Source organism: Lottia gigantea (genome assembly GCF_000327385.1).
Source record: "Lottia gigantea unplaced genomic scaffold LOTGIsca_14, whole genome shotgun sequence".
NCBI lineage: Eukaryota > Metazoa > Mollusca > Gastropoda > Lottiidae > Lottia > Lottia gigantea.
The window spans coordinates 3,012,085-3,025,245 of NW_008707617.1; the positions used below are offsets into that span (position 1 = coordinate 3,012,085).

The window sequence follows — 13,161 nt, forward strand, 5'->3', positions numbered from 1 at the left end:
TCATTATAAAATTAATTATTTAGATAAGAAGATGTTTTTGCCAATGACAGGCTTATAGAATGTGTACAGTTATAAGAGATTGTTGAACAATGAGATAATAGTATTAATATAGAGATTATGTGATACTGTTGTTGCTCTAGCATAAAATCGATCCACTCTCAGCAGAACTACTACTGGTGATGACGTCAGCCACCTTACAGGAAGTGGTCGTCCATTTTCATCGGAAACTAGAACACCTTAGACGTCTCTTATTAACTGGTTTATTCGACTCCTGAATGAAGTTTATCGATTTTAAATATTTTGCCTGAAATGGCTGTTAATTGGTAAATATTCAGTGATGCATTTTATTTTATGCGAACCAAGGAGGAGCTCAAAGTTGGGGTGAGAAATTTACCATTCTTAGTGTTTTATCTCGATATTATGGATAACTATTCACACCAAAATTGCTAATGATACGTAGGCCTATACTCTTTCTAGAGTTTTGGCTTGTGTGGCGAACTACAACATTCTTTAGAGTGCCATTGAAGCTTATTAAATATTTCATTTTCCCTCTTTATCAGCTATTAATTCGTAACCAGGCAGATATGAAACTCAGCTTTTCTTCACTTTTTGTCAAATATTGTATGGAAAACCCCTTAAGCCAAAATTATAGATTATATCATTGGCCTATGTACTGTTGTCTGCTGTACATGTATTCATTTAAAGTACAGTGTTTAGACCAATATTTAGTAGGCTTATGATTAGTTCTTGGAATGATGGTTTTCTGTTAAAAAAAGTAGCCTATTCATAGGTATCAGTAGGTCACTAGATGAATTCATAAATTCCATGGATTTGATTTAAAAAGCCAATGCTAGCCAGTGCCTATTGAAACCTGCTATAGAAATATTGATTATAAGCAACTGTTTTTAGTATCCAAATATAACCTCTATGATAGTAAGCTTACATTTCTATGACATAGATAAAAAAAACGAAATAAAGTAAAGTTCTAATTAGTCCCTTTCTCCATTTATATATCTATCAGATTTATTGTATTCCCATAATGACTTTAACGGATTAGATCTTCATGCATACTTAGTGACAATGTTGAATATAATCAATGTGAAAAATTCATTACAAATTTTCAATACTGCTTGGAGTTGCCAGTAACCAACAATATCACAGTATTCATATATATTGCAATGGCAAGATAAAACCTGTATGAGATATCAAGATATGGGATGATACAATACAAAGGAACACTTTATCTTCAAAGTTTTAATGATTTTTTTTTGCGGTTGTATATTTTTAAATGAGAATATTGATGATAAATGTTCAAGATTTTACTGCTGTTACATTTACATTCACAATGGTGTTGTATTGTAGTGTATCCTTTTCATTGTGATATGTAAGCATGTATTTTAATTTCTATGCATTTGGATGACCAGCCAGTTACAATTATAAAATATTTTCACAGTTAAAAACAGTTATATGAATATTTAAATTTGAAACTGTCAGATAATGCAAGAGACACATTTTGGTCCATAGTTTTCATTAATAAATACTCATAACTTCCCAACTTCCCAACAAAAAAACGGGACTCACTTTATTGCAAAAATAAAAATATTAGCGAATAAAAACATTTTATATGTATGTATAATTTTGAATTTTCTTACCAAGGACTAAATCACAATATGCAGCTGGCTTGTTCGCCCACTCTAAAGAGTTTTAGAGTGACTTCTTAATGAATTATACCTGTTTGAGTTGAAAACCTAAAAAATACATGAAGTGAAATTTGGACCCACACAAACCACCTTTAAATATCTTTACATTCTTTAAAAATTGAAGGTACATTTTCTTTTTAAGATATCAAGGATCTAGATACCGGTAGTGATAGTAAAATAGATTTCAATATTTTATAATAGATAATATAAACTGGTCTTTAAAGTATTATACTTCTTATAGAACCGCCTACATTAATTACTGACAAGTAGGTACAATGACGGTAATGGATGTAGAGATATATCAAATATTTATAATATTTGGGGAAAGATTTGTCATTTTCTTTACCAATTGTATGTTTGTCTAAAAAATGGGAATTTTTTAGCTAAGATAATTAACACTATTATTACTGATTAACATAGCAAAAAAATTCCCATTTCTGAGACTAAGGTTCAAAAAAGGGTGCATATGTCCCTTTAATAAGTTGAATTTTTAAAAAGTGTGTAATTTCAACAAGGTTTTCAAATCACATGTAAAGCTTAAATTTCTAAAATTCTACATTTTTAAGACTTTGTATATCAATTGCTTAAATTTAATCTTGTGATAATCAGACTCTGTGCCAGTTTAAAATTTCAAGTTTATATTTTCCCTGATTAACACTCAATAAAATGTAAAGCCCAACGCAGACGACGAACATTTCTGTCGACGAACAAAAAAATATATTTGTTTTCCATTAACCGCAGATGACAAACATAATTCCGCAGAAGACGAATATTTAGCTCGAACAATACTCCAGTGCCGCGGAAAATCACATGAGCTCAAAATGGCGACGTCCAGAAGAAAATGTAAAATTGCGTTGGCTATTTTATTAATTTTAAAAAGACGCCAACGTAGACGGCGAAAAAGGAGCATTTGGGTCCGTACCTGGATTCAACGTCGTAAAGAGCAGGGTGTGTTCGGCAACACGACCCAGAAATCGGCGATATCGACAAAGTCAAAAATCATAAACAAACAGGCAGATTGCGACCACATATCTACTAAAATCTGCTCCTTCTCCACAGTCCAAAATTTTGTGTTGGTGGATCCACTGGACGTCGCCATTTTGAGTGTCATGTGGTCTGGCTTCAATCGTTGATTGGTCTTTCGTCGATGAATGTTCGGCGCTAATGTTCCTCGTTAACGCAGACAGCGAACAAAAACAAAGAATTGTTCGGGAGGCGAACAATTTAAAAAAAACAAACATGTTTGATTTCACTATTCTCACGAACAGTTTTGTTTGTGTTTCTGTAATCCGCAGACGGTTAAAAATATGATCGAAACAAAATTTTTACGATTGTTCGCTTAAAATGTTCCACGTTTGCTTTGGGCTTATGCCATTGTTTTAGTAAAGGCTATAAAGTAGGAGAAAAAGGCATTATTTTGAAATAAAATGTGTCCTGATACAGTGATTTTATATTTTGATAGGCTTACTTCAAATACATTACTGACTGGAAACATCCTAGTATATCAGTTTTGATACGCCCACATTTTAATTTGAGTTATTGCCGTGGACTTAGTATAATCGCGTCAAAATTCATTCATGAATACAGTAGAGACTATAAGGATTTCATCTGATTTTAATGATGTTTGGTGTGAACATCTATAATAAAATGATCTTGGTCAAGATTAAATGAATGTTTTTGAGTTATTGCCCTTGAAATAGGAAAAATGCATCAAAATTTGTCACTGAACACAATAGAAACTACAGTCTTTATCTGATTTAAATGATACACAATTATGTTAAATGCGGCTATACAGGAGACAGTTTAAGTCAAATTCTTTTTTAAATTTTGTGTGTTGGTTTAAATCAACAATATCTTGGACAAGTTAGATTTTGGTACAATATAACATAGATTGGTGACTGCACTTGATATACTGAAAATTTATCAGGGAAAAGTGGGCGTATCTTGCCAGGCAACCACTTAATAACTATTTAAAGATCTCAGGCATCAGAACTCTCTTGTTGGCTTTCTTTAAACTTAGGCTTATCATTTATTTATCATTTAGTGGGTGAAGATGAGCCATTGTAAACAAACTCTATTGATTTTAAAACATTAAAACTTACAATGTCATGTTGTTTCTTTGCTGGCTGTTGTTATAAAGATATTAATTGAATCAGATATTAGTAATAGTAAAGGAACAAACCCTTATTTTACAGGGATGATTTAAGCTCTGTCTACGTCCAGTTTGTATTTCCACATTTACAATTAGATTGACTATTATTTTGAATCCAATGATACTGAAAAAGCATTGAATAGATACCTATGTATAGGGAAATTATTCAAATTATAGCTCCAATCATAGCAGGGTTTGGTCTCTTTCTGCAAAATGAAATGTGGACAATACAGGCCAAATTGAACAAGGACTTTCAATGGCATTCCTACAAAAACGTAATTAATGAGAAAAACCAGAAAATAAAATATTTATTGAATTTTACTTATACAATTCCAAGGGTGATATGTTATTTTATGCTTTTAATCAAAAGAACACTTCTATTTTTCTAACCCAGGACATTGTATTACCATCAAGTTTCTATGTGATTTCTGTTGCCTATGCCTCTAAGATAAAGCAAGTAGAACAGATGAAAGTAAATGCAAATAGTAGCAGACTAGAGATGACTCGTTATGCTCAAATTTTGTACCATAATCATCTCGATGATGCCCAGCTTTGTCTTGTTGAGTTTCTTTTCAAGATGGCATAAGCACCCTGATATAGGTTTGGTCACCTATTTTTATTTGAAAAGATATGGGTCATATGTTTTCAGACAGTTCTTTTAAATTGAAATCAGAGTATATTTCCTACCAAACTCTTGTTTAAGTGCAAAGATCTTATCTAAATGTACCTGTATAGAGCTATTCAACAATTGATTTTGATGACAAATGGAACTGGAGTAATTTGATAGCTGTTGGTATAGTATAGAAATAAATCATCTCATTAGTCATCTAGTGTTAAACTGCTTGGTGTCTGATTGACTATTTAACAAGGAGTATTTTTCTTTGGGAGAAATCTGTCAGTAATAGAGACACTGTTTTAATCAACAGTAAAGGAAAATTATCAATGTTAACAGCCTGTAACACACAGGACTCTCCCATCTGAACAACTGGTGGCTTCATCAAAGAAGGGGAGGGTTAGGGTTGAATAATAATTAACGGAAAAGCTTGTCCTATGCTGTGATTGAACCCTTGCCCTTCAAGTTAACGAGCCAATGTCTTAAATGACTGAATCATGTCAGATGTCGACAACCCTTCAAATGTGTCCCTTGCGTCGTCGCCATGAAGAATACTTGCAAGCTCTCGTAAGCTATGGATACGCCGATGGATTCAAAGACGCCAAGATAATTGCTTCAGATACAAACTCACATTCACCGATGGGCGCAGCCATTTTTGTTTGATCACGTGCTAGCGCATGCACTCCAGTTCAAAGTCGAAAGCTAAGAGCTTTTGAGTTCAAAGTCGAAAGCTAAGAGCTTCTGAGTGTGCACACGGTAAGGTTTTTTTCATTCGAGGAAAAAATTATCAAACACAACAGATAATTTCCTTAACGCCTCAAATGAAAACAAACCTTACGTACACTCCCCGCACACGAGAGCTACAAGCTGAGCTGAGAGGCATGAATGAAATTTTGCTCAGCTGAGAGCTCTCGTGTGCGCTAGCCTTAAGGTAAAATACTTCTACCATGGCCCAGTTGTTTTATCTATGCAATCAATATGGATGATTCGGCCACACATAAAAGGTTGGAGTCCTGACCGAATTAAACTCTAAACACTCTAAATTATTATGTTTATGTTTGTCATGTCTTAAACAAGTTTCTTTTTCAACAATTTACAATGGGAAAGACATGCATGTTTTATTAAATTGTATTTGGTTGTTGAAATGTATTGTTGAAATGTATTGAATATAATGTATAAGGGAAAGTTAAGAATGATATGATATAAATAGTAACTGATAACATTATCAGCTAATATATTATGTTTTAATTTAATATACACGTCAAGGCATTGTTTGATATTTTTTATAAATTTTGACAGATGTACTTTAAAAATGAGTTAAAATGAAGAGGAAATACTAATCTTAATAAAATGTGATATAGGGAACAAATGCTTAGAGCTGAGTACTGGTTGGTGCAATTTACCTTATGACCTTTATTGATAAGAATAAGATTTTTATTGCAGGCATATGATTTGTTATTTTGGCACCAGAGAGTTGAAAAATTCTATCAAAATCAAAAATGATTAAGCTTTTGATTAACTGTATACATGTCTAGGCCTACTAATGATGCAAAAATTGTGATTTCTATTGTAGTTGATGATGTTCCATCTTTTGTTAACATTATATTATGTTATTTAAGGCAAATATGTCTATTAGTTGAGAATAGAAAAAGGAAAACTTACGGTTTTTCTACCCACTTCCCTAGTATACACATTTGAAGTTTCAGTTGTTTTGAATGTATCAATAATAAACTAATTAAATCAACAGAAGTGATGACAATTTGATAATTATCCCAAGCATATCACTGGATGGCTAGTGAAGGTTATGCCCAGTTTTTATCAAATTATTTTTTTTTTAATTCTTCCAAACCATGAACTATCGTAAATATCATTTAACTATTATTCATCAGGTGATGTTTTTCTACATGAAGGAGGAAATCAAAATGCTACTCATGAATGTAAACTGAATTGTTTGTAATATTTGCTAATGTTCTATTTGCTAATAAAATACAAACCAAATTGAATTTTAACTTTCAAGAAAAATCACAAAGTGAAGAAAGGTTATTAATAAAACAGTATTATAGATATTGATATACGTGTACATTTAGTTAGAAGTACTATGGCACATTAAACCTACCTAACATGGTTGATATGATGTCATTTTGTATTGATTGTTAAACTATACTGTATGGAAAATGATATATTACTGAAATAGTCAACATTTGAAAGTTGTAACATTTATTATTCCATGGACTAGTAACTAATAGTAATACTATGTTTTCACATTCTGTGACTTCTGGACCAGCAGGTGCTTTTTTTACACTATAACATTAATTAGTTACCTCTAATTAGGCAGTATCATTAATATTATATAGAGGTGATAAATATATTGACCAATGCACATGTGTTGTATTGTCAAGTGTGAATAATCCTGTGGGTAATTCTGTTAACTGTGTCATTTGTTAAATATTTTCTGTTAAAGGTGTTTAGGAGATGTTTTCAGGTAATACTCATTTAGTTTTATAAAGAAAAACAATTGTCTAGGATGCTCTACACGGATTGCTTCACTCTATTAGAAAAACAAAAATTTCAAAAATTATCTTCGGATCAATATTGTTTGAAGGAATTTTACTTGTTGAAATGAAATAACTGGGTTTGTATTATTGTGTATGATTTTCCATATTTGACAGAGCATATTTCGGAGGTTTGAGACCAACTTTAAGGAAAATTTCCTTATGTTCTTTGTTGTTTTTAGCACCTGTACTAAACAAAGGACAAAAAGGATGTTATATTGCAATGATTAAGGGAAAATTTCTCTATTTATTTTGAGACATTATATAGGTAACTCATAGTTGTCACTCATAGTCATAAATCAAAAAGGTAATAATAAGTTCGTTGTATATTTTATACTTAATAGTGTTTCTAGTGGAAATACACCTAATTTAATAGATTGATTGGATAGTAAGCTATCATTATATTTTGGAAGTTTTCTACCCAATAGGAATATTGTGAATAAATTTTGCTAGATGTGTTTCTCATTGGATGAACGATTTCAAAAAGTTAAGGTATATATTATGAGCTTATTGATGATGATGAAATTAAATTTATCCATATTGATTATAATCATACTGGAATAAAACAGTTCTATCAAGTTTTTGTTTTTCACATAGTTTCAATACCATATAGATATTGATTTCAAAGCCATGATTTATTTGCTTGAATAACAGTTTGAACTAAATATTCAATAAGAACTAAATATTCAATAAGAACTAAATATTCAATAAGAACTATTAAATGACTGTCCTTGAATATTTGGTATTTGTTCAAAGTGGAATTAATGCCTATGAGTTTCAGTGTTTGTATCCCTTTAATATCCTTTGATATTTGATTCAATAGAATTTATGATCGTTTCCATCTTTTGTTTGAATCAAAGTTTAAAAGGTCATGTTGTTTTTTTATCCAATAATAGATATTGTCATGATTATTTTTGGTAAAAAAAAAAAAAAGAAAGGTGTTTATGTTTTAGTATATTGATTGGTGTTATTGTTGGTCATTATGAAAACTAGTGAGTTATATTCCACAAGACTCACCCACTTGTTTACAGTCTTTAATTACTGTAGGTTGTTATTCTGATGGCAGGCAAGAATTTATTTGTATTTTTAAGTTTTCTTTTTTCTTTAATATTAATGTATTTTTTTAATTATTTGCTAAAATGGTTTAAGTCTAGACATAAAGATAATTGAGTCCCTTCTGAAATATTTTACATCAATTTATTATTGACTAATTTCTGGGAAATAGATTTTGGTATTTTATCTCGATTTGAGGATTTTGGAAAGGTAGAACCTGATATTCAAAATGATAAGATTAGATTATAGAAAGATCTTTATCAGTTAGTGTTGAATTATTAGATAGTTGATACGGAATTGACAAGCAGTCCATATTGGGATTTTCCCGACTTACAGGTCTAATTATAGTGCTCTATATAAAGCTATATATATATATATATATATACAGCTGATATATTGAATAGTTTATTACAAATTAATAAACCAACACATCTACTTTCTAATAAAATTAATTTAGCTTGAAGGATAGTTCTATAAATAGTTTGATAATTACTGTAATAAATAGTACTAGTACCGAAACAAATCGACTGCAGAATAGTCTCGATGATCTATAAATAACAGAGAGTGATTGGTCAATATTGTATAAATAAATGATGTTCTGTAGTATCTAGGAGAGAACATTAAGAGTAAACAAATACTATAAAAACCTTTCTCCTTTATACCAATTTAAACTTGTACACAGTTGAAATCTGACGGCAAATTGCCAGGTAGAGTTTGTTAAAATATAGTGTACTGTGAAGAATATGGAAGACAGGTCTGTATTATCAGGTTAATTATATGTCTCAGCTTTTAAAAACATGTTAACATTGCTATCTTTATTTGGCTTATTTCAAACCAATTCTTTTTTTTAGGTAGAATACAGGAAAACTATTTCTTTGTATCATGTTTGTAGTTTATTACTGCAGTATTTATAAAAGGATATTAAGATATTATCATTATTTGATATCACAATATAAATACAGTTGGGGCAGATACCTTCAAATTCTGAAATATTTTACAGTAATCTGAAAATTTGAAGAGGAGGTAGAGGTAGTGTATGAACTAAGGATGAAAAAAGTTTAGGATGTTGTGAAAACTATTTGCTCACATGTATCTGGTTGGTTAATTAGCTACTTCATCTTTGATGGATTTTGATGAAAATTTGAGTAAAATTGTTACTCCCTATCTTTTGCTTACAGGATAAAATTCTTTACAGAATATTTTCAATTTTAATGAGTAATATTGTTAAATGGTTATATTAAAGTGACAAGTAACAATTTTGACGTTTATACAAATTTTCAGTGTTGGACTGCAAAGGTGCAGGTAGTGTTGAATACTATAAATCTGCTGACTCTACAGTCTTTACTTAAATTTAGCAGCCATGTTGGCCATGTTCCATACTTTGTCTTCCTATTTTCCAAATGGTCCATACTACAGCAAGAATATTTTACCATTCTGAGAGATAATTGACAAGAGCTGATTTTAAACTGTCCATACATGTTTCTAATATAAAATCCATCATTCAGACAGATGGTTTGGAAGATGTTAAAATGAAAATGCATGATTGTGACATGGACTTGGAAGATAAAATTGATAAAATACTCTTTACTTGAACAATATTTAGGAGACTTTCTGGTGATATTAAATTTAAACCTGTGTTTAACTTAACCAGATAAAGTATGTGCTTCAAAGAGAGTGTAGAAAATGAAGGTATTGTTAAGAGATAATTGAGCTATCTGGTTATGACAGTTGAAAGAAAAGAGTAGAGATCATTATATTGACTCAGGCAAACTCTGTTATTTAAACTCTTTATTTTTAATTGTACTTTTATATAGTGCTGAGATCTGTTGTGTTTTGTAATGGTGGTATATTTTACAATTATTGAGAATTAATGAAGCTTTATTGTTTGAATTCCCACTGAGCTTATTATTATCTATTTTGATATATGTGTGGTTAAACATGATAAATTTATTTGGCTTCATTTTTTATCTGTGGCTGACTTTTAACTTCAGCTGCACAGGATATCTACCTTTAATTTATTGACATTTATAAGTGTTAAGGAAAAGATTTATTGAAAAGTACAAAGTTTTTTAATATGGAAATCACTTGATCAGTTTGAATATTTTTTAAATCTTGAATGATGTTTGGAAGTAAATTGATACATACTCCCTGTAATGAGAGTGGGTAAAACCGACAAGGTTTATTGGTTTCTCATATTCCAACAAGGATGGTCTTTGTTTTTTTCCTTCTCATCAAAGTGTAATAAGATAGTGATGATAATTATCTCTATTATGTTTTAGTTGATAAGAATAAGGATGGTATAAGACTGATGATCAAATTGTTCTGTATGAGATTGAGAAAACAAGAAGTACTCGGGCTATTGACATAAAAGAAAAACAGAAATTGTGGTGACAATTTTAGCAGAAATACATTATATTGTTGGGTTTTTGTACCACAATTACTGCTCTTATAAGCTCATTAATTTTTGTTAGCTACAAAAGTTAAAAGAAGTATTTGGTCTGTGGTATATAAAATATGATGTAACATGTGTGATATAGGAGTATTTTATTAGAAAATATCGTTAAGTTTATATGATATTGATATTTCTATATTATTTACTGTAAATAATACCTATGTAGGTGTAACATATTGATCATTATTACAGGGTTAGCTTTATATAGTGTATTCTGTTGATAATATCATGACAATGCCATGCCAATTAAAGGCTTAATTGTCATATAGGTTTTTTGTAAGCTGTAGACTTCTGGTATTTTTTATGACTTGAGGCAAACAATTCAGAGACATCGTCTACCTAATTATTCTTGTGAAATCACAATTGTGTTTGTGTTGAGCTGAATGATAGACATAACTGTACCACTTCACAATCAGTGTAGAAATGGATTTAACTCTAACTATAGAATTATGATATCATCAATATTATTTTATGGTGAATTTTTTTTTGAACAAAAACTGATTTATCACTCCAGAATAAATTTCAGCTATGACTTCAATTAATCTCACCGTATAATTGCTATTTGAAGGTTGAAAATGTAGTATTATTTATATTTCAGGCTTATGGTACAAAAAGGAGTAGTTTGTTTAGAATCTGATGGGGAACTGTTTGTCATGTTGTGAGGCTGAAAGCCATCAGGGTACAACTAGCTTCTCTCCTGGCTCTCAACCATTACAACAAGTCAACCGTTCACGAGGCCTAGTTCAATATCCAACCTCTGAAATCAAAGAAATAAAAAGACCTGTTGATCCTGACAACTCCAATCAGAATCGTGTTTCAGTGACGCTTACAGAAAAGAAAATGTTTCCCCAGTATTCAAAACTCCCTCCATTAAAACGTCCTGGTAATGGCGAAACTAAGCGATTATCTTTTGTATCAAAAGATGTGTCAGAGGCAAAAATACTTCAGTTGTTTGAAACTTACAAAGAACCAGATGAAGATCTAATTCTAGCAGAAGGTATTGAACATTTTTGTGAAGATTTAGATGTTAAACCTGAAGAATTTATTGTTTTGTTAATTGCATGGAATTTTAAAGCAGAAACTATGTGTAAATTTACCAAAGATGAATTTGTGACTGGATGTAAGAATCTCAAAGTAGACTCCATTAAAAGTATGCGTTCAAAATTTCCTGATATGGAAGCAGAAATGCAAAATAAAGAATGTTTTAAGAATTTGTACAAGTGGACGTATAAGTTTTGTTTAGATTGTGAAAATGGACAGAGAACTTTACCTGTTGATGTAGCTATTAGTTTATGGAAATTAGTATTTTCTCGCTGTGAACCTACTTTATTACAAGATTGGTTAGAATTTCTAGAAAAACATCCAACTGTTAAAGGCATTCCAAAAGATACATGGGACATGTTTTTGAACTTTGTGGAACAAGTTGGAGATGATTTAACTATATATGATGACACAGAGGCATGGCCTAGTCTTTTAGATGATTTTGTGGAACATGAAAATGATAGGAAAAATCAAAATGTAAAAACAGACTAGTGTTTTATTTATTATAATGTTATTAAGATTTATTGTTTGTGTGCTAAAATTGACATCAAGTTAAAGTTAATAAGATAAAACTGTTTCTGCCTGAACTTGAAGGAAAATTTTATTTATTGAAAATTTTTACATCTTGATATAGATAGTGTTTTGGAGCAGCAAGATGTGAAAAGTAGCTATTCTATTGTGTACTTGTTTACAGACTGACTGACTGATGAATGATTTGTTGATAAATAATATCCATGCACAGTCAGAACTTTAACATGAACAGCCTACTTTTAACCTGGGTACAATACCAGATTAAAACAGCACAGCTTTACAGTGTGTCAATTTCTACCTATTTGACTGCAAAAGAAAGTAAACAGGCCACTTTGGTACCTTTCTCAATGTGCATGGATATTTATTGTCCATATTGATAATAAAACACAAAGTTTAATTTTGATATTGAAACTTTTCAGAGTAGGCTCCCTTTAACAGGTTTGATTGTAAGTTTATTTGCTTAATTCCATTTAAGATATCTTCAACATTAAATGAATTATCAGAAATCAACATTTTAGATGTAAATTGCCTGTAGCTGGAAAAACAATAGTCATTAGATCTGCTATAATCATTAAATTGTCATTTTGGCAACCATTTTACATGTATATTTTAAATTTTTTACTGCAACACCTACATCAAATAATTAACTGAAATCTTGCTATTACATAATCATGGATCACGTCTGCATCTGCATGGCAAACATTCTTGCCAACTTGCATAGAGATCAGTTCCTATTAAATAAACATGCCATGGAATATGTAACAGATTGGCTTATATGCAGATTTATATGTTTTTGTTTTGTATTTTTTCCATGAGTAACTACAATCATGATCTGTTGTATTATGTTATATATTGTGACTATGATATACAATGGCAAATGTAGTAGAGGAAACTTGAAAAGAAACATCTAGATTTGCATTTAAATCCAATTGTTAAGTGATTGATAACTGTTAAAATATGGAACTATAATAGCTGATGTGCTCGATTAACATGGGCATGCTATATCACATGAATTAGATGTATGAAAGTATATGTTAATGTATGTTTTATTTATTGCCTTGTGTATC

General features: G+C 30.6%; 1 protein-coding gene across 1 annotated transcript; it reads left to right on the forward strand.

The window, feature by feature from the left end:
* Positions 1-11,605: 11,605 nt before the first annotated feature.
* On the forward strand, positions 11,606-12,055 carry LOTGIDRAFT_111952 (hypothetical protein; the record flags this gene model as incomplete). The annotated part of the gene is made up of 1 exon (XM_009049774.1): positions 11,606-12,055. The coding sequence occupies one exon, from the start codon at positions 11,606-11,608 to the stop codon at positions 12,053-12,055; it is 450 nt and encodes a 149-aa protein (XP_009048022.1).
* Between the last annotated feature and the right edge of the window lie 1,106 nt (positions 12,056-13,161).